A 25,417-nucleotide genomic window follows, 5' to 3' on the forward strand; every position below is an offset into this window, starting at 1 on the left:
ATTTATTTTAACATACCAGGAAGTCGAATTGGTAGTGAAGAAAGAAGCATGGTATGGGTTTATGGGTTTTGGTTATAGGGTTTTGGTTATAGGCAAATGATGATAGTCGACTTCCTACTTCTTTTTTCACTGCCAATTCGACTTCCTAATATGTTAAAAGAAATGGGAAAGATATGAAAACTGAGGGAGAAACAAAAGAGAATGGAAAAAAAGAGGAAAGTTTAAAGAACATAAAATAAAAAAATTAAATTACTTAAAACGAAAAAATATGGGGACCAATTGTATAATTTAACCTAAAATTTTGTTTGAAATGATGATTTAACGTGCCACGTCAGCTTACCGTTACACCATTAACGACGATTAATGGCTCAGTGACTAAAATGTTACAACATGATAACGTAAATGACTAAAACGTGACATTTCAAACATAAGTGACTAAAACATAACCTAAGGTAAACAAAAGTGACCATGGGTGTAGTTTACCCTTTAATTAAAGAGCTACAAGAAATTTAATTAAAATATCAAATTCAAGAAGGTTTGAAAAGGCAATTATACCATTACCTGCTTCCATTGGTTAACCCAGTTATCATGCGATTCTTAATTCGTTTATATTTCATATATGATAATGTTATACTTGTGATTGTATTGAATTTGAATGAGAATTAGGAAGAATTCCATGCAGTTGTTATAGATAACTGGATGGTAAATCTGATTTATTATTATAGACTGGAAATTATCAAATCATATACCTTCTGAATTTAAAATTAGTTGATATGATTAAAATTTGCTATAATAAACTCAAATCAGTGCTTATATAATTGTTTTTTTTTTAAATTCGTAAGATATTGCATAAAATGATAAAAACAGGAAAGGAGAGTAGCCAAGGCCCAAGTGTCATAGTCATGGGTAAGAAAGGGCAATTATATAAATGTCGAGTTAAGGTGTCCTCCTCCTCCACTGCACAAGCATATATACATACCCTCTGTAACGATATAAAAGTGGTTTGTTTATCTATAAGAAAAAGAAAGAAAAGAAAAACACTAGTTATGGTCCACTACATAATTAAAGAAAAAGAGTATACATATGGACATGTTCTGCCCCAACTTGTCTCTAAAATTCTATCTAATTTACATCTCTCTCTTTTTTATTTTCTAAAATTATTTCATTTTTAGATATACGAACGTTGAATGATCCAGATCCAACAAAACATGATCTAAAAAAGGAACAGTACTCTGAGGAGTCATTCTGGACTCCTCTGATAGTGCATGAGTACGAAGGGTAACCTCTAAACCTAACAATCTATGAATGTACTACTAAATTTACATAATAGAGAAATGTGGCGCTCGTTTCGCTTCAAAGGATACTCGTCTTTTTTGTTGAAATACCTTATACAAATTCTTGTTTTTTTACTATTATTATTATTTTGCCAGAAAGTATAATTTATTCGAAGGAGAAACACTTGTCCAATTTTCAACCAGCACTTTATTAAGAGAAAAAGAAAAGAAAGAAATCTCGTTGGGCAATCACATCAAATGGCATCATCAATTTGAGTAACATGGGAGGTGGGTTCCCAACGACATTTAAATTTACCATATTCCTCCAAAACACTCAAAAAGTATCAACGAAGTCAAAGAAATAAAGATCCAAAACAAGCTGCGAAGGAGGGTGACTTTCCTTCTCTTGCACAAAACCCACCTGAAAACTTGTGGGGCTGGCTGGCTGCCTTTTATACACAAAGTGCTAACCCTAAACTAAAGTCCAGCAAACAAGACCACACCGCTGCATTTATATTTACAGTTCCAGTTGAGTCCTCAACTGGATAATATCTGCAGGGACCAAGAAAACAGTGGTATCGTGTGATTAGAAAATCATAACCTTCTTCTATTCTCAACCATCTTTCACAAAGATGGAGATTTCTTCACCCTCCCGTGTGTTAATTACAGTGATACCATCTGCAACCTCTGTAGGTCACCCAACCTTCTGCGATAAGATCATATGGGTACCAAGACAGCCTACAGCAATTGCAACTGCATGCTCAAAATTCAAGTGACCATGCACTCTGCTGCATAAATAATGATACAAAGTGAGAATGACTACAATACCTTGAAATAAAAATAAATGTATGTTGCATCCGACAACACATGAAATAGTATGAACCATGCAATGAGGCAACACCCTACCTACACTGGAATTTTCTTTCATGTCGCACTCCTCAAGACAACAATCCAATTCAATAAACCAATTTGTTTCACAGCCATGACAAACAAATTTTACTCGGATGGATGAATTCAAGCAGATTTTAATATTCCATACTCTAGATGAGATTTATGATCAATGTCTCATTCATAATATATTATCAGTAACACAGATTAACATTTCAAGGCACGGCTTCCGAACTTTTTCTTTTACATCACCACTTTTCATAATTTGTAAAACTTCCGTCGAGATTCTTGTGTTTTGTTTGACAAAAGAATTAATCACAAGCTAATAACAGGAACACACTAATGGTTGCATTAGACCAACTTCAAACAAGTTAGCTATGGTTTGACAGATGTTTCGAGTCTTAAGTTAACTTGGCAACCACCTAACTAATTCAAGGTGAACATTTGAGGCATTACCAGGCAAAAGGTTTAGACCTTCAACTAGACTCAAAAAAACAGACTGATTATGATCTAACTGGCCATTCCCTGAATTTCAATACAGCACTCCAACAGGCTGAGAAATCAGTCCAACTACATACTTCCTTTACAAGAACAAATAGTTCACATCATGCTCTAAACTGCGTAACTTTCAAGCTGGTAAAAAAGTGGCCAACAAATTCAAATCATTACAATAAATGCGTTCACAATAATTAAGTGCTTACCATTTTAAAATTTCACTAAGAACCTGAACTAGATTTCTGTACCCAGACTTGTTTCTGCAAATTTGGAGAATAAACATTAACAGAATAACACTATTAAACATATCAGATATTACAGCACAAATATAATCACCTCATGAGAACCATAGGCAGAAGCATTGCCTCTCTTCCCTGGTTTCCCATCACTCACAACAGATGATCCATCAGCAACTGCTCTGCATCGGCTACCATGTTTAGAGGATCCTGCATAAATTTACAAGAAATATTGATGAAATGCAAACAAACACAAAACAGACAGTTAATCAGCTTCCGAACACAAAGCTAACCACCATCAAAAGAACTGTTACGTCCACTTCTGACAGTTTTAGGTTGCATGCTCCGAACATTAGATAAATCAACTTTAGTATCACCATAAGCCCCTGCCAATTGTATATGGAAAAAGAAACATCAAGTTCTCCCTAAGGAAAATTATGTTTTATGCAGTTCTGGTTTGCTGCTGCTACTCACAGAGCACATAATGCAAAATCCCAAGTGCAAACATATGCAAGTTCAATGTGTCATGATAGCAATCAACTACATTTAGTAGAAAATCCCCAGGATAATGATTATCCCAAGTAACAATAAAAGCTGAGATTTAACATACCTTCTGAAGAATCTAAAGGCATCTGTGCAGATTGAGAAGCAGATGATGACAAGGACTCATCACTTGCATATGATCCATCAGAACGGCGAAGGGTCCATACACCACGGTCTGGCCTGTCTTTGTTTCTCCTACACCTCTCTGGCTTCTCACTACCATGCAAGTCACTCCCGACCTTATCGTCTGAACTGTTAGTATCCTTCAACATTAATTGTGCATGTGAATGCCGAGAAGGTCGTCTGTCCTTTTCCAAATTTGGGGCCTGAAGCTGCTGCTCTGACTGGACCCGAGAAGACTGACGAGCATCCTTGTTTAAAAGTACACCTCTGATAATTCTGCCTTCACACCCAACATTTTGTTTGATAGGAGTTGAGCCAAGTATTTTTGTAATTGGCGATGCAATATCCTGTTGACGTAACATGCTTCCAGCCACCTGTGCAAAGAATTATAATCATAAGGAATGCAAAATCGCAAAACATGGTGATTGAGAACTATAATTCCTTCCAGTATCCATGTGAAAACAACAATCTTATTAGCAACAATATCACATATAGAATGAGAGTAGCATTGTTCCTTTCTCCCCCAATTTAACCTACCCCCCCCCCCAACCAAAAAATAATAATAAAATAAAATCCTTACCCATTCCCCAAGTATGCATAAATGCACTCTAGAACATGACAAAAAAGGAACAAGAGGCTCACATGAGAAAATTCTCCCTCTTTCCCTTTAAGGAGCAGAACTTTCTTTTTACCAGCATCAGTAATTCCAGAAACTCCTGGAAAAACAAGAATGAGAAATTTAAACTGGAAACATGAAACGTGAGAATGCAACCACAAAATGAAAATTTCTGACTGATTACAATGCCAAATAAAACATACATAAAGCAAAGAATAATAGCTCACTAAACAAAGGAAAATTAGAATAATATATATTAGGCATTTATCCATTATCACCCATACCACTTTCCTCTTCAGATATTTGAGTTCCCACAGGTGTAGCTAAGGTAGCATGCTTATCAGAAAGTTGCTTATCATCCCTTTTGGAAACCAGAATGTAAGCGGACTTGTCTTTGCCACTTGCATTTTTCAAGCTATCCCTTAGAACATACTGCCACCAAAAGGACAAGGAATTAATGATAAAGAAACTTCCAATATCCAACCAGGAAATCCATCAAAACAACTAGATTTATTATTAAAAGGGGGAAAAAATCAAAAGCAAAAGTATCGGTAAATACCCAAATCTACACATCTTTACAACATGAAATTACAACTCCATTACTATGCAAGAGAGAAAGATATCAACTCAAAAAATATTATATAGTTTTTCCCTAAATTAACCAAATATACACATACCACCGTAGTACTACCCCTTCGCTTTTCAGAACCTCTTCTGGATGATGCTGAACTTGGACTCCCACCAGATAACCCACCAGCTCTTTTGCTCACTTTCCCATTAGACAGTGACCTCTGTGATAAAAACACTATTAGAACCAGTAAGTTGCATATGATGAATTGCTGGCACAAATAGCTCACAGAAAAGCACTGAAAGAAAATCAGAAACAAATTAAAAGCATAAATAAAAGGTCCGAACTTCGACAAGTCTGAGATTCAGGCTCTGTAATTAAAAAAGTTAAAAATGAAATCCTCATACTTTTTAGATTTAAAAATTCAAGTCTATTTGGGGAAACCGTTAGCATTTTCTATCAAAATTTGCTTGCTATCAAATATGCTTCTGAATTTTGTAGGGTTGTATGAGTGTATTGATGGTAAATTTTGAAGGAAGTCAACAATTGGACCACAATTTGACATCTAAAAATAGATTTATTCTTAAAATTTTGAAGTATAGGGACTAAATCTCAAACTCCATTCAAGTAAAGGGACTAGCGGCATATTTTGACCTGAATAGCATAAAATAAAACCAGGAAAGGAAAAGTTGGGGAAAAAAAAAGACAGCTTACTTCAGTCCATTTATCAATATGTCAAAAGGATGGAGGAGAAAAGTATTGAATCCTTGGATAACATTTTATCGTTCTTCAGTAATGATGTCAATGATTGATTTTAAGATCGTATTTCGCTATCAAATCACACTATAGTGAACGAAAGAAAAGCCTATTTGACTGTAAAGGCAAAGCTTGGTAAGAAAAACACCAAATTATAGCAAACACAACACAGCTCCTAACTTTTGTCAACTATAATAGGGTTGCAAATATTACCCGAGATGCACCCTTAGCAGCTCTTTTCTGTCTAACAAAATCCATTAAAGGTGTAACTATCGGACTATCCTTTGATACACCTGAAAAAAGCCATTGTGGCATAACAGAAAAATAGCAATACATAAAGATAATTTTTAGTCAGTCAATATAACTACAAAAACTTTCTTCTTGTTTTTCCAAAAGGATCAAAATAACAACTTCAGAGATATGAATAAGATTCATCTAACTAACCAGCTCTTTCTGCCTCCCTTCTCTCTAATTGCATCTCGGCACTAGGAAGATTCTCAACTGGCTTTGCAAGGAATTCAAGGAACTCCAAATACTCAGGATCTAGATGTTTATCAAGAAAAACTTGAATTCATGAAGAGGAAAATAGTGGCATAGATAAGCTTTCACAAATTCCACTTCTTTTCAATTATGATTAAATAAAATCAGCTTATTACCTTTGGATATGGTCCCTTCACGACCATCCTTATTAGAGAACTGCTTTGGAACACGTTGAGAAGGTGCATACTCAACAACAGCTTTGAACTGAGCCCCTGAAAAAGAGAACAGATATTTTACTTTGAAATCTACATGTAGAATCACTTTATTGCAAATAGAGGCTAAGATAAACGGGGTATTAAAGAAAATGAGATATTCTACATAAGCTTGTCAAAAATATCTTTTCCATTAAGCAATCAAGGTGCTCTAACATCCCCAAACAACTCGTAGTTTTCTGAGGTGTGGATTAAAGACAGATTCAGATCATATGCCTATTTGAGGCTTAAAAGAGGATTAAGTTTCACCCTGCTGCAATAAAAACTAAAATAGTATAGCTTATAACAAATGAAAGCTACACTACATCAATTTCTAAGAAGTTTAAGGTTCAAGAAGCATACCCTTCTCACTAACAAATACATGACCATTAAAGAACTCTGCAAACTCTAAAACATCCTCTGGCCTCTTGAAGTCCACGTATGCTCTTGAATAAGACAAATTCTTCTGACTACAAATAATTTTGAAAAGTAAAACCATAATAAGATAATCTTTTGCTGTAAGCAACCCCTAGAATTTCCGTTATGAAAAAAATACAACGTGATAATGCAAGACCAGCTGGATTAATTAGCCTCTCAGCAGTATCTAAACGATTTATTCATATTTGATCGGAAGAATCAAGAACATGGCAAAAACTAGTACAAGACAAGATAAACACTCCTACTAAAGAAAGGCACTGAGACTCTGAGTAAGCAAAGCAAGGCCAAACATGTCCCTTTACAAGAGACCCGCAATTAACCCCACAATGGCATAATCTCCACATAAGACACATTGGATATATATATATATAGAATCAACCTTTATGAGGGCTGAAAGCAGTAATTTACTGAAAATGTAAAGGAAAACACCCATGCAATTCACTAAAGGAAAATACGGCCAAAGTTAAAGAAATAGAGACCGAGAGGGACTCCATTAACAAAAAGAAAAAATAAGGATAAGAAAATACTAAAAAAGTCCAATGAAGAATATGATCCAACCCACCCCCAAAAAAAACAAAAACGAAAGAAAGAAAGGACCAACCTACTCTTCCCGGGACGAAAGGAGAGCCAGTTGTAACGGCCAGAAAAGGCACTATCGACTTGTTCGAGAAGCATGGACTCCGTGATGGACGGAGGTAAGTGGCGGAGAATCACCTTGGTTCGATCTAAAGTCCCCTTCATGCCTTCAAAAAACCTAACCCTAAAAATCACAAACCACAACAAAATCCCCCTCAAAAACCCTTTAACGAGTTTGAAATTTAAGAAGGAAAAAACGCGAGTGTCGCTGTGAGATCACATCTTCAATGAACGGAATTGGGAATCGACCGATTAGCACATCGGAGCCCTAATTTTTGCGATTTGAAGCCCAAATCGCCATGCAGGAGTGCTTAACACTAAATGAAGAAACATAATAAAAAAAGGATTCCTAGGAAGAACTTGTAAATTCTTTATTTATAATTTATGATATTTCGGTTATGTCTTCATTCTATTTTAGGCTATTTTAGTTTCATTCTTTTTATTTTATTTTAAAAAGTGCCCGGACTTTTGAGTAAAATTGATATATATATATGGTTTTTAGAAAACAATTAGGGATGATTTTTTTATATTTAGGGTAAAAAAGTTCATAATTTTTTTTTCCAAACGATTAATTTATTTGGTGCATAAATTTAAGCAATTGTTTTCCTTTTGCATCCAGATCTTATTCTCTTATTTTCTCATTTGATTCATTTTATCCTTTCTCAATTTTTCATTCAATTTCTCTTAATTTTATATTTCGTAATTTTTTTTTTGTTTTTAACTGATTTTTATAATAACAATTCCGTATATTTATTTCTATAACAATTACATTTCCGACATCCAATTGTAAATAGTAAAAAAATATTATTAAAATTTTTAATTTTAATTAAGTTTACTAATAAGTTGTTAACATTATTAATTTTATAATTTTTTTATGTTTATATAATCAAGCCAAAGATCGAATTTCAGATACATACACAATTTAATTGTTCGTGCTATTGAATAACACTTGCAAGAGGGGAGATTTTTGCACATGTCTCGTATGCTCGAGGGGACTAAATTAGATCCCACATTTATCAGCGCTTTGGCGGAAAGATGGAGACTTAAGACACACACATTTCATCTTCCGTGCAGCGAATGTACAATTACACAAGGACGTAGCTTTACAACTCAGTTTACCATTGGATGGGTCAATCATTACAAGGGCAGTGGTCGTTGGCAATTGGAGCGCAATTTGCGACCAACTATTAGATAAGGTGTCGGACAAGTTTTTTGGTAGTCGGATAGAGATGAAGTGGTTGGAAGAAAATTTCAATTATGTCGACAACTCCGCGAGTGCCATTTGAAAGAGAACAATACGCCCAAGCATTCATCTTGAGGTTAATCGGAGGTCTTTTAATGTCTGATAAATCTCGAAATCTAGTACATTTAATGTGGCTACTACAACTTATTGACTTGCAAGAAGCGGGGTGACTTAATTAGGGATCAGCTATATTGACCATATTGTAACAAGAGATGTGTCAGGCGACGCAACCACAAAAAATTAAAATTGGTGGTTGCATACTCATTCTGTTGTCATGGACATGGTATTGACTATCATTTTTACGTCATTGAGTGAATACCTATTATTCTTTCCCACTCGTAATAAGGTAAAATTCATTTGATAATATAGTTATCATAATATTTTTCATTATTATATTTTTGAAATAACATATTATTTAAATAGGTAGAATAATAAGGCGAGTCATGTGACCATAATGAATGAGCTCAAAGATATCCAACTACTGTTAGATCAACAATCAGAAGCCGAACTTAGTTTTTGAAATTTTAAATTATATAATATTAATGTAAGGATTTAAAATTTAATATTCGATAAATAACAAAATTTAGGCTTAAGGGTGTAAAAAGCCCGTAAACTTCTTCAAAAAAACAATTAAGCTCATTTTTTTCACTCAATTAGGTACTTGAACTTTCAAAATGCATCAAAAAGACCCTCAATATTTTTCAAAAAAGCAATTATGTCTCTGCTCTTATTAAAATTAGAAAAAAAAATTAATAATAAATAATAAACTTTAGAAAAAATTATTAAATTTTAATAAAAAAATAAAATAAAATAAATTTATTAAATATTAGATTTTTAAAAAAAATTGTAAAAAAATTAAAAAAATTTAAAATTTTATAAAAATCATAAAAATTTAACGACCCCTAGTTTTTTTAATTAAAGTCATTACGTATCGCAACACAACTAGAGGTGTTCATGGGCCGGGTCGGGCCCAATCAAAGTTTTAGGTCTATTTGCTAGGCCCGACTCAAAAAATGGATCTAAAATTTTGCCCAAGCCCAGCCCGGATAAAAATGATAAAAACCGGGCCCAACCTATATTATTTTTTTATATGATTTTTTATTATAAATTTTTAAAATATATATAATACATCAAAAAACTAAAAACATTAAAATAAATGTTTCTTAACAAATTGAAAATATTTTTAAAAAAAATATGTGTACTTAAATAACACTATATGTGCAAGTTAACAAGCAATTGCCTCTAAAATAATAACAAAATTAACAATAAAATAAGAGTTATACAATATCCAAACAATAACAATAAAATAGTACCAACATAATAGTGAATAGGTAGCAAAATAGTGAAAAAAATAACAAGAATATAGTAAAAAAAACAGCAAGGAAAAGCAGCAGTTTTTTTTTTTGCATATTCGAGCCGGGATGAGCTCGGGCCAAAAAAGCCTTACCCGAGGCCCAACCCGTTTTCTAAAACGAGCTTTATTTTTTTCCCAAACCCATTTTTCGAGTCTATATTTTTACCCAAACCCTCCCACTTTTCAGGCTGGCCTTCGAGCCGGGTCGAGTGACCTGACCCATGGACAGGTCTAAACACAGCGTGATATATGGCGAAAAATGATAAAAAAATAAAAATTAATAAAAGTTATAGAAAAATTATAAAATGCTTCTTTTGATACGATAATTTTTATAAAAAAATTTACGAAATTTATATTCTTTACATTTTATAATTTTTTACAATTTTTATAATTTTTTCTAATTTTTAATAACTTTTTAATAATTGAATTTTTTATTAAAATTTAATAATATTTATAGCTTTTATTGATTTTATTTTTTATAAATTTTTTTCTAATTTTTAATAAAAGCAGGGGCTTAATTGCTTTTTTTTGAAAAGGTTTGAGGGTCTTTTTGATGCATTTTGAAAGATCAAGTGCCTAATTGAGTGCAAAAAAATAAGGGCTTAATTTCTTTCTTTTTTTTTAAAGTTTGAAAGCATTTTTGATGCATTTTGAAAGTTTAAGTATCCAAATGAGTGCAAAAAAAAAAAAAGCAGGGGCTTAATTGCTTTTTTTGAAAATGTTTGAGTGCTTTTTGCACCCTTAAGTCTAAAATTTACAATTTCATACTATAGTTTGAATGGATGTCATACGTTGATCCGAGAATTCAAGAATGCATCCCGATCGAATTTTTGGTCAACCGCAATATCTGGCACGTCAAGGTGCCATTGATATTTTTTGCGACGACAAAGATGCACGAATCCGATCGAGTGCTGCACCAGTTTGGGTTTAGGCAAAGTATTCCGTCGTCACCCTAAGACATCAAAGAACTACACAAAGTCAACTTGCGAGAGAGAACCGATGAAGATTGGGCAAAATTCCTTGAAGAATATATCTACATTTAGGAGAATATGTACGATTTCATACCTATATGCGAATCAATTCTCGAATTGGAATTGGCGACCTCTATTGATTACATGATATGATTTAGACATCACGGTAAGCCATATCTATTGCCGAAAGAGAAAAGGACTAGGCAACTTCGTCGTAGGAGGCAAAGACAACCCTACATGAATCCTAGGTCGGAATACATGCCTTGATGGAGTTACCATTAGCTCCAACCCCACACGTGGTACTGATGATTGCCCTACCTCCTAGTCAACATGGTTCAAATTATTTCGGTGTTTTCACTAATCCTATTTTTTATACACAAGCACTGTATCGTATCATGTATCAACACTTTCTGCAGGTGTATTTTTTACACCATCTCCATCCCCAGCACCATATGGAGAGTCAATGCCAGTAACAACATCAATGTATCCGCCATCTCCGACAATTCCAAAATTTTATTCGAAACCAGGTTATGCGACATCTTACACTTATCGACTGATAGTGTCGCAAACACCCTAGCGTCATTGTTCTACCAAGGTGGTTCATCTTTGCAACCACATGTTACTCGAAAGGACGATATACGAGGGCAACCTAGGACGACACGATGCTCAAGCACGGAGGAACGACGAGAAGAAGATGATGAAGATAGAGCTCGAAGTGAATATGAAGATGAAGAATGAGTCAAAACCTCAACTACAAAGAAATCTTATTCACAACCGGTATCCATCGGGTTGTGACACACATTCAGTCGATGACAGATTATTTTTTAAAAAAAATTGTCAGGTAAATCATCATTTACTTTGTTAGCTTTTAATTTGTATTGTGTTACTTTTTTCATGCATAATGTACTTATTCCAATTATATAAAAAAATGTGATATGTTGTATTTTACATCAATAATATACTTACTTACAGTCTAAGAAAAAATTAAAAAATTGGCTATTGTATTTTTCATATCAGTAGTATATATGACAGCCTCCGGTTGTACCAACGTCCAGAGTAGAAATCTTGCACAAAATATATGAAGAAGCGGTGTCCATAAGTATACGAGTCAGGTTGTAATATAGTTACAACGGAGTAGATGAATACTATGGGGATTGTACCCAAGGGAGGCGAATACTGAAGCGAATACTAAATTAATTCTAACCTAAGCATAAATAGATCTAATTAGTACTTTAGATGAATTATATTACGATCAAATAATAAATTTATCAAATCTGAGCATGGGTGATTAGCTTGCTTCGGTAATCATAATCAACTGTTGTTTTAGGTTTTCTTGTTCAATTAACTAGCTGATATCCTAGCAGGATCTTTCGATATTCTACTAGAATAATGAGTCGGCAAGAACTACTTATCTCTTGACCTCACAGTCCAGACTAGTTCAGGGTTAAGGTGTTCACGGATAGGTCATACCAATTTTGGATTAATTCCCACCTTAATGACTTCCTAGGGTCGTCAAACCTAGGGTTTAAGTTATTCATTTCCTGAACAACTGATCCGCTTAAGAGAACCCTACAAAATAGTTAATTAATCATGCCTCCACTCATTAATCCCCCACAAGATGATTAGTTCCTCATGGATCTCATAACAATATAAACTTGATAGAAAGAATAGGCATGAACAATAATTCAATAATTAGAATAGAATGTTGAATCCTAAACTACTTATACAAATTTCAGTCAACTATAACTTACTTTATTACAAATTTGAAACTAAAATACATAAGTAAATACAACGAGTAAATACAGATACAACACAAGGCAATTAAATTATAATGATATCTAAATTAAAACCCTAATTTATTATAGATACTTCAAGTGTGGATTTTTAAGAAGTATTTTAATCTTTGAACATGCCGCCAAGCTTGTTCTGTATTTATAATATCCTAATATGCCCTTTTCTTTGGAGTAATCCTGGCTAAAGCAAAAATATAAACTCATGTAAGCTCATAAGAACTTAGTGAGAAAAACGTCCTTTACCTGCACAATGCTTGCACATTGTTACTGAAGAATTGTTAAGACTTTCTTATTATCCTGGTCTTTCAACTTGTTTCTGGCAAATATTTTTCCCAGAATTTCATTCTTCATTCTCTATTGATATCACGCCTTACTCTGAACTCATTACTTACCCATCAACACCTTCGATACGCCACTTACCTCTTTCAAGATGATCTTTCATAAGTCTTTACTCATTTCCTTTACAGAGATCTATATGACCGAAACACCGTTACTCTTGTATTCGTAACTTTAAGCCATCGTTTCACCACAATTCATGTTTGATCACATATACAGATAACAGGTGCCTTCAGATATACGATTAGAAAAACCCTTATTTAAAATATGCTTCTTTTATGTTTACTCATCACCTCTTCTACATCTCATCACTTCATTACTCATAGTTGAATCATGGTCTTGCATAACACTTTACCATAGCCTATAAAGACACTGTGCCTTTCTAATCTTTCTAATCACACTTACAAGTCATATTGAATGTGCCAAAACAATTTAACACAAAATTCGCTACCAGAAATCATTCCTTTAGGGTACACCATTGAAAGCCTTACTATGATATGCCACAAAGGCAATATTTTCAAAATTCACCATATAAGTCGTTCCTTTAGAGTGCGCCACAAGGGTTTGTCTTTTAAATTATTGCTACAAAGGCTATCATTGCAGGTTTCACCATAGAGGCTATCCCTTCATAATTCACCACAAAGGCATTCATTTCATATTGCGCCACAAAGGCTTTCTTTCTTTCCTGACATGTTTATAATATGGATTTACCTAAACTCATGTTATGTGAGGTTTGCCCGTCATCATCCTGGAACACGCAAAGAACCCCATTGGAAAATCACCGTTCTTTAATTCCTTTCGGAATGTGCCATGAACATAGGTTTTTCCTTCAAGATTTATATCAGAGATTGTGTTTTTAATCCCAACGGACCCCTTTAGACTCCATCGCGGTGAACAGACACAGATTCTCTTGACAAGCTCTTCATATTCTGACATTATTTAAGACTCAACGCTTTCATGCATTAACATACACCCAAACTAATTCACATCCCTTCACATTTTTACCAGATGTACTCATACAACCATGCTTCAACATTAGGATACTTATCTCATACTTAAGCTTGACAGATTTCATACGAACTATACATGCCATTCTTAACAAACATTATTACTTTACTTTTCTAGTTTCAATTTCATAGTTCAATAAATTTCCACAAAGGTATCCCATATGAATAGTATACCTACAAGAGTCAACTTAAAGACTCACCTGACAACCACGGACAGTAGTTTGAACTCTAGATCCAACCTTTATCAAGATTCTGTAGCAACCACTACTTACAAAATAGGGGAACACAATTAAAGCTCATTCGAGTAACCATACTATCATCTCAAACCTAGATGAACCACATACAAAGCCTTACTTCTTCATTTTACTATTCATGCACTCATACAGACGTCTCTTTCATAACACAACATGTAGAGCCATAAAACTTACTTTAACATGGAGCAATCACTAATAAAATTCGGGATCTCAACTTCAGCTTAAAGAAATGCCTTTAGTTCTTCAAGCCTTAGATAACCTTACATTAGAAGAAAGAAAAAGAGAATTCCCATTTTCCAAACATAAATATCTATTATTATAATCTAAGTCCTTATTGAAACTTGACAAATGTCACATTATTACTAAATTATCTTATCAAAAGTTTACAACTTCCAAGAAACCTAATTTAATATCCCCTTATCTTTTAACTATCTTATCAAAAGTTTACAACTTCCAAGAAACCTAATTTAATATCCCCTTATCTTTTAACTATCTTGGTTCACATTCAGTTGGTTTCTAACCAGCTTACCTTGCAACTTAACTTGCACAATACCACAATTAATAAATGCACTATATCCCTAATGTGAACTCATACTTTCGATACCATTTTACTTGGTCATTGGTTTTATTCCAATTAATATAGTAACCTGACAATGAACCTTTATTAACTTAACCACATAATTTTATATGCTCGCTCTATATGCCGAAAGATGTACTTAGGCAAAGCTTATTCGGCCGATCATACTACTTTAGGACTATACGCCAAACATTGTGCCTACTAGAACTGGGGTGTTACATAAGAAGCGATTTGTGTGAAGGGAAAAATAAACATATTAGCCTTATAAATTAAGAATCTGGTGAGCTAGTAACCTTTCTAACTCTTTTGTATCTTTTTTATTGAATGAAAAAGGTAAAAAACTTGTAAGTTATGGTAAAGTTCATGGATGTGAAAAAAAAAAATCTTAGATAGCTTATAAAGATAATTTGCATGTTAATGGATTTTGACGGTCTCACTTATGAATGCTATCGTTTTGATTGTCTAATGGTTATTTTGTTTAGCTAACCAAGGAGGAGGCCTAAGAGACAAAGGAAAGGTTAAACAATTGTAGGGTTCAAGCATCCTGGTGTTTTGCGGATGAGTTTCTCAACTGCAACTCTCAGTTTTCATTTTGCATGTTACAGGGTTGTGATAGTTGGGTTATGTTTGTTGGAAAATTCTGCTGTAACATTTGGTGACGTTGAACTTTGTTGTTGCTAATGTTGTCAATGTTGTTTTGTTGAAAGTGAAACGGTATGTAAACCTCATACCATTGATGTATTGATTGATATTTGAATTGCCCTTATGTTGGTAAGCTGTAAAACTTAGAATGGGAGGCATGCTAATGTCTTCTGATAGTAAATAATGTGTCCAGGAATAAGATACAATATGACGCATTGGCGTTTTGGTGGGATATTGATTAATGAAGTTCTGGCGTTGTGGCAAGATGTTGATTGAATGATGTATCAGTGTTGTGGTGGAATGATAATTGAAGAAGTATTGGTGCTGTGGCGGGATATTAATTGAAGGAGGACTAGAGTCCGCAAAGACTTCTTCTCGTGGTTATAAATTATGATAGTCCGCGGGGACTTGCCCTCATGTTACAAGTCATGATAATTCGCACTTGACTTTAAGAGCACAAGTGTGTAACCATTCCAGAATGAATCTGCAAACATGATAATCTGTCAAGCTTGAATTCACATAGGTTGTTAGCTAAGTGTGAGTTTGCAGGATCATTTGTGAGCATCAATTCGTAGGGAATATCTTACAAGTATGATTCCATAATGGCCATATTGTATGTAAGATAGTCAGCAAGTCTTGTTTTCAAGCTTCTAGGCCAAGTTGGTCCATTGAGACTCTGCTATATGAAAGTTAACGAAATAAGTCCGAAAAGTACAAGTCCGCGTGAACAAATTCACATAATGCGATTCTACAGGGCTAAGTTCTCCAAGCATGATTGCATGAGAAATATTCATCAAACGTGAGTCTACAAGAACTATCTGTAAGTATAGATTTGTATAAACGAGTGCAGGTATGAATCTGCAAATCTGAGTTCACAAGTATATGTCAGCAAACATGAAGCCACAAATGTGAATTCACAGGCATGTTTTTGGGGTGTATTAGCCAAGTATAACTTTGCCAAGATTTTTCACCCTGTATAAGTTGCATTGGGTAAATCCACCTAGATATTCCACAATGCGTATGTCCACAGAGAGTAAAGGTGATCGATTTATATGAGCAAAGTGTGTGTATGCGTGTTACTTATACTCATACATGAACTGTTAAACGTACTATTTGTCTTTATGCATAAATTATATTCTTCGCAAGCTATATGTGTGGGCGAGTAAGCAACTTGCAAATTCACTAAGTTCACCTTGAACTTACCATGTTCCTTGATCTATTTTGTCTTCGGGTAACAAAAGCTATTTTGAACTTAAAAGGGAGGGACTATGCCAGAATTTGCTGTATCTTGAGTGAGCCTAGCAACTTTTGAGTTTTAAACATGTACATATTAGGGGCGATCTATAGGCTTAGCTTATGAAATTGTAAATATTGAAAGTCTTGTTCCAACTATGATGTGTATATATTTAACGTTGGGTAGATGAATGAGGAAATTTTATTGTAAGAATAGTATTCGTTTTGGTGTAAGCACTGTGAATAGTAGATTGAGTGGTAAAAGCTTTAAAGATAAGACAAACTGTTCGCCAAGTCTGAAATCTATCCGAGTAGCATCCGGGAAGTGTGTTACAGATGACCCTAAAAATAAAAAAGCCATGCGACAAGAAATAGAAGAACTTATCTACAAAAGATTGGCTCTTGAAGTTATCTGAAGTATGCAAAATTAAGAATTTAAATACTGCTGCTATTCTTCGCGCTTGGTTCAATTACACGACGAACTTCGATTTAAAATTTGACGTGGGTTGCTTCAAAATTAAGATCTTCATGTTAGAATGAAAAGCAAAAACTGCAATCAATTTGGATAAGAAAATTTGAGTCCTGCAACTTTGCTTTTATTAGACAAAGAAAGTAGAGCCTTACATGACCAAGGATTTACACTTTCGATTATACGAGGGCTTCAACAGGAAATCAAATTCTAGTCAACATTGCAGACTCCACAATTATTTGAAATTATAAAAGGCTGCAAGCGGTTAAAAAATGAAAAATGGCACTTGCTTTAGCCACGTTGTTGGAGATTGGAGAAATGGTGATCAGGGAACGGATGAAGTGGAGCATGAAGCTAAGCTCGCAGTGGAAAATGAAATAAAAAAATTAATTAATTTTGATTTTTTTTTGCATGAAATGAGATATGATGAATCAAAATTAAAAAAATTTATTCTATCAAAGTTGAAAGCTCAAGATACAAATATAATCGAGCATCAAGATGAGACCAAATTTCAAGGTTGTCTCTTTCGCAATACGCAGAACATTCGTGTATGTGATTAAATTTTGAGAGAGTATTTGTAGATAAAGTAAATTTATGGATGAATTACAAAGTGTTATATAAATTAAGTTAAAATTATTGTGGGTCAAAGTCAAAATTATCATGTGTCATAATTAATTTAATTAAGAGATTGATTAATAAAAATAAAATACTTAAAAGTGATAATATCAAGTAAATTAATAAGAGATAATTAAAATTATTTTGTTGAAGAGAAGATTGATTAAAAAAAAGTGAGAAGTGAAAGAATTGGCATATAAAGTTGTAATACAAACAGTAATGATGGAAGAAATTGGATGATAACATCATATCGAGAATGACAATTAAAGAAAAAAGGATTAAAAAGTCCAAACATTTTTATTTCACATGTTTCACGACGACACAATAAAAAGAATTTGTGCATGAGAAAAAGTGAAAAAAAGATAAAATGATGGGTGAGGTAAAAAATTGAGAGGGTATAAATGGAGCAAAACAAAGCATCATAAGAGCGTTGTTGGGAGTAGGGCTTTAGTCTCTTTGATTGACACTCTGCTCCACATAAAAAAAAAAAGAGGGCAGCAGACTTTGCATCTCTGCCCCTTTTTGCTCTTTTGCTTATTAGCTTAGCTTTCTCCATCTGCCACTTTCTCCCTTTCCTTTCATCAAAGTAAGTTCGGGTTTTCCTCTTTAATGTTTATATACGTGTTTCTACGTAGGATTCTTGATTTTGATTACCTTTTCTTTTTCTAACATATGTTGAATGAATGAAGCAGGAATAAGGGAAGGTGATTTATATATATGATGGGGGAGAGGATCCCACCAGGGAGTTACTTTCAGTATCCGCCTTCTGGAGTTCCTGCTTCTCCTCATAGGGCTTCTTCTCTTCCTACAGATCGTGATAGGTCCGATTTTTTTTCTTAATTTGCTTTAATCAATCAAAGCCCATGTTCTGTTTTGGTTCTTTTGGGAAAGTTTTACTCCAATTTTTGATGGTTTTCTTTTATTGATCTAATAATTGAAGTTTCTTCTGCTGATCGATATGGGTTCTTGAAGTTGGTTTAAGGAAAAAAAACTTTTCTGTTTCTATCTTCTTGTTTTTGCATGATTGATTGTTATGTTTTCAATTGATGGTTATGTTCTTTTGCCCCTCAGGTTCATAGTTCATTTGTGTATGCTTTACATATTCCATTTTATCTAGATATGGTTTTACTTTATCATTGTTATCTTCAATGTTAACTTACAATCTAACAATGGCAGATATTTAGCTGAATTATTGGCAGAGAAACATAAGTTGGTACCTTTTACCCAAGTTCTGCCTCTATGTACCAGGCTCGTTAATCAAGGTTATTGGTTTTTTTCCCCTTTTTTCTGCAATATAAGATTCATTAGCACTTATCATTGGTATCGTTGGAAACTGGTTTTGATTATTTTTTGGTTGAATGAACATCACACTAAAAGTAAATCTATCTGTATCTATTCATGTTATGCGCTTCTCAAGGATGTAAATATAAGTTTCATTTTACTAGATTGTTATCTTAGATTCATCATCATGAGTGCATTGTCGGTTTGCTTCTTCCAAGAATAAATCTCTCATGTTAACGATATTGAACTGAAATTGTAAACAAACAACAGCCTAGTACAAACTGTCCACCTAGCTATAGTTGATCTACTATTAGTCTAAACTAGCAACATATGATTTTAAGTTATTACAGGCTGAATTTATCCTAGACTAGATGGTTGTACTAAAACATGTGGCCTAAGCCAAAAAATAAACCCCAAATGTTCACTTTTACCATTGAGGTAATTTTGACTGCATATTGTCACTTTTGTTTTTTCTCATGTAACTGCAGAGATCAGAAGGGTCTCAAGTCTTACTCCTAGTTTTGTCGATCAAGAGCGATTTGAACATGATAGTCCTTTCAGGTCATTAGGTCAACATCCCAATGGGAGACAGATGGATTTGGAGGGTTGGTCTGTAATGCAAACAGAGGTAATGCTGCTTAATGGTTATATACAAATCTATTGTTTTAAATTAAAATTTTTAATTGCTTACCAGCTTAATAAATTTCAACTGCCTTGTTATTGGCTCCCACTGTGATTAATTCTTACGATGAATAAATTTGCTTCTCATTAATATTAAATGGAAGGAAGATGAAATTTGTTAAATGTTGTTATCTTGCTTCCAGGAAAATGGGCATATGCAACGAGTTCCTCCAATTCAAGCTGCATCAGTGGGTTGGCCCGGTTTGCCTAGAGCCCCTACAACACCGATTGTAAAGAGAGTTGTTAGACTTGATGTTCCTGTGGATAAATATCCAAATGTAAGTTATGTTGAAAATTGTTTGTTTTCATTTTCTTCTTTTGTAAGATAATAGGTCAGACTCAGTGCCCTTGCAGTACAATTTTGTTGGCCGAATTTTGGGACCACGGGGAAACTCCCTAAAGAGAGTTGAAGCCATGACAGAGTGTAGGGTGTACATAAGAGGCAAGGGTTCAGTCAAGGATTCTGTAAAGGTGAAGTCAGTCATGAATTCTTTTTATTTCCAGCAAGTAATTTTGGTAAAAGAGTGTAGTTTGATATGCACCATAGGTCAAGTCTTAAGCTACTTCTAGCTTGGTCATTTATACAAGTTCTGATTATAATGGAACCGTGCTATTGTTTTCTACTTTCTCTTGAAAATTGGAGTGTAGCTGGTTCTTGGGCTAGTTTTAGGAGCATGTTTTTCATTTTTTTCCCTCTCAATGGCATTTTAAATTGTAGGTGATGTGAAATTTGCTCATGTAACTTCATATATGCTAGTAATCTGCTTCTCCGTTTGCATATGACATGCTTTGCTGCCGATTTCAGTATCATGTTTATTTGGGTTTTGTTTTGGGCTCTTTGCTGTTTGTCTCTTGTTTATAGTTAATGTGTATTTTATGCTTTTCACTTTTCTACTACAAGAAGCAAAAAGTAAAAGCATCATCGAAATGGCAACTTAGTCTTTTGCATTTTTACAAGTGACTATTGTGGATCAATCAATGCAGTGATCACCTTTACTACATAAAGTAACTCCTTAAATACAGTAGTGCATGAGCTAGTTCTGACAGTTTCTGGTTTAAGTATAAGATCAAGTTTTCCTTGGTTGTTTGCGCACTTGTTATCCATTCCTACTTCCTTTAAATTCTCACAACTGGCGGCTGGCTTTTTCTACAGGAAGAGAAACTGAAAGATAAACCTGGATACGAACATCTTAATGAGCCACTGCATGTGCTGGTGGAGGCTGAATTTCCCGAGGATATGGTAAATTCTCGTCTGGAGTATGCTGTTGCGATACTAGATAACCTTCTGAAGCCAGTGGTATGAATGAGCAAAAGCAATTTCTGCTATCTTCTATGGATAGCTAACCCTTCCATTCCATTTCTGTTTTTGTGCTAACCCTTCTCCATTCCACCATTTCCAGGATGAATCCTTGGATAGCTATAAGAAACAGCAGCTTAGGGAGTTAGCTTTGCTAAATGGTACCTTAAGGGAAGAGAGCCCAAGCATGAGCCCAAGTATGAGCCCAAGCATGAGCCCAGGTATGTCGCCTTTCAACAGTACGGGAATGAAGCGGGCGAAGACGGGAAGATGAAGAAATCCCTTGTTTTCTGCTGGTTCTGATCATCAATTGAAATCGAGATGGCTTGGCTTGGCTTTTGTGATGGATGATGTATTTCACCTTAACTTAGGGAGGCTGAGTTAGGAAGATCTAAGTCAAAACTCCCATCAGTTTTTGGGCTGCATATGGGTTTTCTTCTCCACTGATATTCCTTTTCTTTTCCTTCTTTTATGTATTATTCATTGCCCCTCCCATAAGGTTTGACGTCAGTCTCTATTTCCACTAGTTCGAAAATAACTTGTTTCCCTAATTATTTTCGCCTGCTTCCGATGTGCTCCCATGATTCTTTGTACTGACAATTTTACATGCATATTTCTATGTATGCCCTTCGTCATAAGATACAATCAGTCCCTTGTATTATCTTTTATCTTCATAGCAAGTATTATCTCTCTATCTTGTTCATTTTACGTTAGTCTGGTTTTGCTTGCACTGGTATTATGCTTCTATATCCACTACAATTTCTGGAATTCATGGCTGCCTTCTTGCGAGGATTAATGAAATATGCAAAGCAAAATGATGCAATCTTGTAAAACAATAGAAACTATATCTCCTTAATATAACATAAATAGAGCATTTCAAATCCAACATCTGAGAACATAAAAACTTAATTGTAATGTTACCTTAATCAAAAACTGAAAACAGCGATCTATAAATAAAACCTGACATGCAAAAAGGTACCAGAAATATAAAAAAGTAAAATTAAGAACATATTCTATCACTTAAAGCACTTGGCATCCAAGAGAGGCTCTCCCTCAAATGGCTCGCAGTCTTCAATCATCTGATTCACCCGTTCCTTCTGGGCTGCATCTGACAGGTCAACCTTCTTCCACTCGTAGAGTTCCATGTCATAGCACTCGTCAATCACAAATTGAGGAATCTCTTGCCCACGGAAAAGCCATAGTCCTTTCACCTTGAATGGAGGGTTAGCACCGATCACCAACATCTTCCCAAATGCATACTTGCGGGCCAAATCCATTCTCTGCAGGAATCCTCCAACCTTGTTCATTGTGACAAATGAAACTGTATTCTCCTCATTGTACTTGTAGTCACAAAACCACAGTGAGTATCCCTCGGGATCATACATGTCCCAGAATCCTGACACGAATCAAGTATCAGATATCACAAGCCCAAACATTGCTTTTAAAAGGGAGTGCTACTGTGAAAACAACAGGGATACCTTTAATTGCAACCTCTCGGAAATTGGTCTTTGTGTTAGAGTAAAGCCTCTTCCAGTCATCCAGTACCATCTTACTTGGAGGCAGCAAATCAAGAGGATTCTTTGGTTTGGGCTTTGGTGCCTCCTCCTCCTCAGCTGCCTCTGCCTTTGCTGCCTGTTTCTCAACCTCCTTTTTGGCTTCTTTCTTTGGTTCAGCCTTTGGTTTAGTTTCTTTTGGCTGGGCAGCAGGCTTCTTTGAAGGAACAGGTGGTAGAGAGACTGCCTGCTTCACTTCACCAAGAATCTTCTTGATTTTTGGCTGATTAACCAAGGTCCAAAAGTACCTCTCAACATGAGGGAACTCCGAGGTAAAACTCTTAGTCATGATCTGGGAGAAACCCAAGTAGAGGTTACATGTCATGATAATGTCAGCAAGGGTGACAAAATGTCCAACAAGAAATGTGTTGGAAGCAAGATGAGTGTTCAAAGCGCCAAGGGCTCTCTTCAATGCAGCAATAGCAGCTTCCTCAGCCTACATGCAAAATACATATAAGAGATTAAAATGAAATAGGTAGGCAAAATCATACCATTGAATTAAAATGAACTACTACTGAATTACAAAAATAAAATTTAACTCTTAATATAGATTAATAAATACATCAGAATGGGGGAGAAAACAACCTAGTCTCTTAAAAAAATAATGAGGAGAAAACCCATGCCTACTTGATTATCAATGCAATGGGCATTCCCTTCAACCAAAATTACTTAATAGTGCTTGAGTTGATTCCTTTCCAGAAACTATGCAGGGGAAAACACTACCACATTAAGCATGTACTAAATGTTGTCTAACTAATCCTCTCTAAAATAAATAAAACAAGAATCATAGACAGGTAATCAATGCCAATTTTCCCTTCACCATTCCCTCCTTAATATTTTGTATTTCGATGACTAAGTTGCCTTATTCCAATTTTAACATAGGACCTATTGTCTTATAATTAGAAAGAAACAAAGACTAAGTATGGCCCCAGCAAATCAAGCCCAATTAAAATGACAAAAGAATCTGCGAGGAAAGACAGTAGAACTTACTGGAGGAAGGTAAACACCGTAACCAAGTCTTGGATACAACCATTTTGCAATATTAGCATCAATTTCCATGGCTGCAAAATCAATCCATTGCTCGATATGACCCTAAGAAAGCCAAAGTAATACATACAAACAATTACTTCCATGGTTTAAAATAAACTTAACTGATGACAGAAGAATACAAGACCATTGTACTATAAGAATCTTACATAATCAATCAATGTAGAACCACATATAGGGTTGTTAACCTTTGAGCGAGCAACTGCAGAGAAAAGTATACCAATAAGTAAAAACAAACATTAGAGGAAGAAAATTTAGGTTATGGAGTCAGCAGATCTTCTCACCATAACGAGCAATGGCATTGCTCTCAAATACAGGACCCTCAGGTGTTTCCAACACAGGAACCTAGAAGAGTTATAAATATCTTCAGTGAACTGACCTAGAAAAAAGGTTACATAACATGTATAAAAAAAATTCTCTAGTTTAAATCTATTAATAGGCGTTACAAGGTCACCTTCCCCAAAGGGTTCATCTTGATGAACTCAGGAGTCTTATTTGACACACCCATCTCAAAATTCTCAACCATTTTGACCTGCACACCACTATATTCTGCAGCAATGAGTGCCTTAAAGGCATTTTTGTTTGTTTTTCCTGCATGCAAGACCTGCATGTAAATCAACACACCACATTGATTAGAAGAACCGGTTGATTAAGAAGTTGAATTGAATGTCAAACACCAGTCAATCCCTACAACGAATCCAGTAAAATCCTGAAATTGATCCTTTTCGCCCCATAAATTCTCTTAAAGACCATTCACTTTACATTCTAAACTACTAACCGGTACTTAGCATTTCCATCTACCATACACAATTAACCTAATTGACGTAACATCTCGCCATCCATCTTTCTTCTGGTCAATGGTTCCCAGTTGAAATCGAAGGAGGTAGAGTTAAAATCAAAATCAATTTTTTTATCGTTATGATTAGTATCTACAAATCCATAAACTATTCCATTGATAGTAATTATATAAAACATATTCAATGTGCCACTTCTTTCGCAATGTAAAAAAGCTAGTTACAATTTTCACTTTCTAATTCTACTCGAAATAACTTCCACTTAATCATTAGGTGTCAATTCTTTCAACAGTTAAACTACCAAAAGAAATGAAACTAATATATATGCACAGATATAAAGCTTACCAGAGCCATGGCTTGATAGAAAAGAGCGCTACGATTTGAGAACTGAGATCTGGAAAATAAAAAACAGAGAACAAAATAAAAGGAATAAGGAAAAATATTCAAGCAGGAGAACTTGATTCCCATGTATTAAGGAGTAAAAATGAGAGAAAGGATTAAGAAAGAACCTTGAAGACGAAATCGCAGCGAGAAGGAGCGGGAGAGACTGCGGGACAAAGAGAGAATAAAAGAAAGGGGGACTAGGGTTTTTGTAGAGTAGAGCGAGTGTGATGTGGGGTTATCAGTTCGGGTTCCGGTTTAGATCCAGATTTACTAACCCCTTTCTTTTTCCGGTTTTTTTAAGCGTGTCTTTGAGGTAATAAGTCATTTCAAGAATAATTAAATAAAAATAAATTATATAAAAAATTCTCATAACCATTGAACCATTGTTTTTCTCCAATTTTCCTTTTCACAACAGTTTTGCTTTTTATGTAATTACACACAACTAATTGATCTGAATCGATTGGATCACTAATTTTTAATTTAATTGTTTAGATCACTCTGAACAACACTACTTTTCTCAAATTTTTTATCTTGTGTCTATTTTTTTTATTACCAATATAAATTAACTTGGAGTATAATGAT

The 25,417-nt window shown here is 34.6% G+C and overlaps 3 protein-coding genes across 7 annotated transcripts; 1 reads left to right on the top strand and 2 right to left on the bottom strand.

Moving 5' to 3' along the window:
- Window positions 1-1,467: 1,467 nt before the first annotated feature.
- LOC107945193 (regulator of nonsense transcripts UPF3) lies at window positions 1,468-7,755 on the bottom strand. Of its 4 annotated transcripts, none has more exons than XM_016879073.2 (14): window positions 7,525-7,755; window positions 7,270-7,428; window positions 6,594-6,700; window positions 6,156-6,251; window positions 5,944-6,042; window positions 5,713-5,792; window positions 4,853-4,966; window positions 4,460-4,607; window positions 4,202-4,275; window positions 3,504-3,933; window positions 3,190-3,279; window positions 2,994-3,103; window positions 2,864-2,917; window positions 1,468-2,059 (listed from the first exon to the last, which is right to left on the bottom strand). In XM_016879073.2, coding segments are annotated over exons 1-13 (1,548 nt in total). In that variant the 5' UTR covers window positions 7,527-7,755; the 3' UTR covers window positions 1,468-2,059; window positions 2,864-2,878. The 4 variants fall into 4 exon arrangements, with proteins under 4 accessions (XP_016734562.2, XP_016734561.2, XP_016734560.2 ...); XM_016879072.2 differs by having other exon boundaries at window positions 1,468-2,062; XM_016879071.2 differs by having other exon boundaries at window positions 3,187-3,279.
- A 10,358-nt stretch (window positions 7,756-18,113) lies between these two features.
- LOC107945195 (KH domain-containing protein At1g09660/At1g09670) lies at window positions 18,114-21,749 on the top strand. 2 transcript variants are annotated; one of them, XM_016879074.2, is made up of 8 exons: window positions 18,114-18,384; window positions 18,491-18,619; window positions 18,975-19,060; window positions 19,568-19,707; window positions 19,904-20,038; window positions 20,115-20,231; window positions 20,914-21,057; window positions 21,161-21,749. In XM_016879074.2, exons 2-8 carry the CDS (start codon window positions 18,516-18,518, stop codon window positions 21,329-21,331), a joined length of 897 nt encoding a protein of 298 aa, XP_016734563.1. In that variant the 5' UTR covers window positions 18,114-18,384; window positions 18,491-18,515; the 3' UTR covers window positions 21,332-21,749. The 2 variants fall into 2 exon arrangements, with proteins under 2 accessions (XP_016734563.1, XP_016734565.1); XM_016879076.2 differs by having other exon boundaries at window positions 18,219-18,384; window positions 18,488-18,619.
- Window positions 21,750-21,885: 136 nt separating this feature from the next.
- On the bottom strand, window positions 21,886-25,150 carry LOC107945196 (elongation factor 1-gamma). The gene is made up of 8 exons (XM_041108337.1): window positions 24,961-25,150; window positions 24,797-24,845; window positions 24,112-24,261; window positions 23,942-24,002; window positions 23,807-23,859; window positions 23,601-23,702; window positions 22,536-23,046; window positions 21,886-22,453 (listed from the first exon to the last, which is right to left on the bottom strand). Exons 2-8 carry the CDS (start codon window positions 24,803-24,805, stop codon window positions 22,074-22,076), a joined length of 1,266 nt encoding a protein of 421 aa, XP_040964271.1. The 5' UTR covers window positions 24,806-24,845; window positions 24,961-25,150; the 3' UTR covers window positions 21,886-22,073.
- Window positions 25,151-25,417: the final 267 nt, after the last annotated feature.

Source organism: Gossypium hirsutum, chromosome D12 (assembly GCF_007990345.1).
Source record: "Gossypium hirsutum isolate 1008001.06 chromosome D12, Gossypium_hirsutum_v2.1, whole genome shotgun sequence".
Lineage (NCBI taxonomy): Eukaryota > Viridiplantae > Streptophyta > Magnoliopsida > Malvales > Malvaceae > Gossypium > Gossypium hirsutum.

Bases quoted from the DNA above. Each gene is read 5' to 3' on its own strand.
- LOC107945193 (XM_016879071.2), bottom strand. The intron at 3,934-4,201 runs GTGAGCCTCTTG...TTCTTTGCACAG, and splicing joins AAGAGGGAGAATTTTCTCAT to GTGGCTGGAAGCATGTTACG. The intron at 3,280-3,503 runs GTATGTTAAATC...TACAATTGGCAG, and splicing joins GCCTTTAGATTCTTCAGAAG to GGGCTTATGGTGATACTAAA.
- LOC107945195 (XM_016879074.2), top strand. From the start codon at position 18,516: ATGATGGGGGAGAGGATCCCACCAGGGAGTTACTTTCAGTATCCGCCT. The intron at 20,039-20,114 runs GTAAGTTATGTT...GTGCCCTTGCAG, and splicing joins CTGTGGATAAATATCCAAAT to TACAATTTTGTTGGCCGAAT. The intron at 21,058-21,160 runs GTATGAATGAGC...CACCATTTCCAG, and splicing joins ATAACCTTCTGAAGCCAGTG to GATGAATCCTTGGATAGCTA.
- LOC107945196 (XM_041108337.1), bottom strand. The intron at 24,003-24,111 runs GTGACCTTGTAA...TAACTCTTCTAG, and splicing joins AGATGAACCCTTTGGGGAAG to GTTCCTGTGTTGGAAACACC. The intron at 23,047-23,600 runs GTAAGTTCTACT...TTTTGCATGTAG, and splicing joins ACGGTGTTTACCTTCCTCCA to GCTGAGGAAGCTGCTATTGC.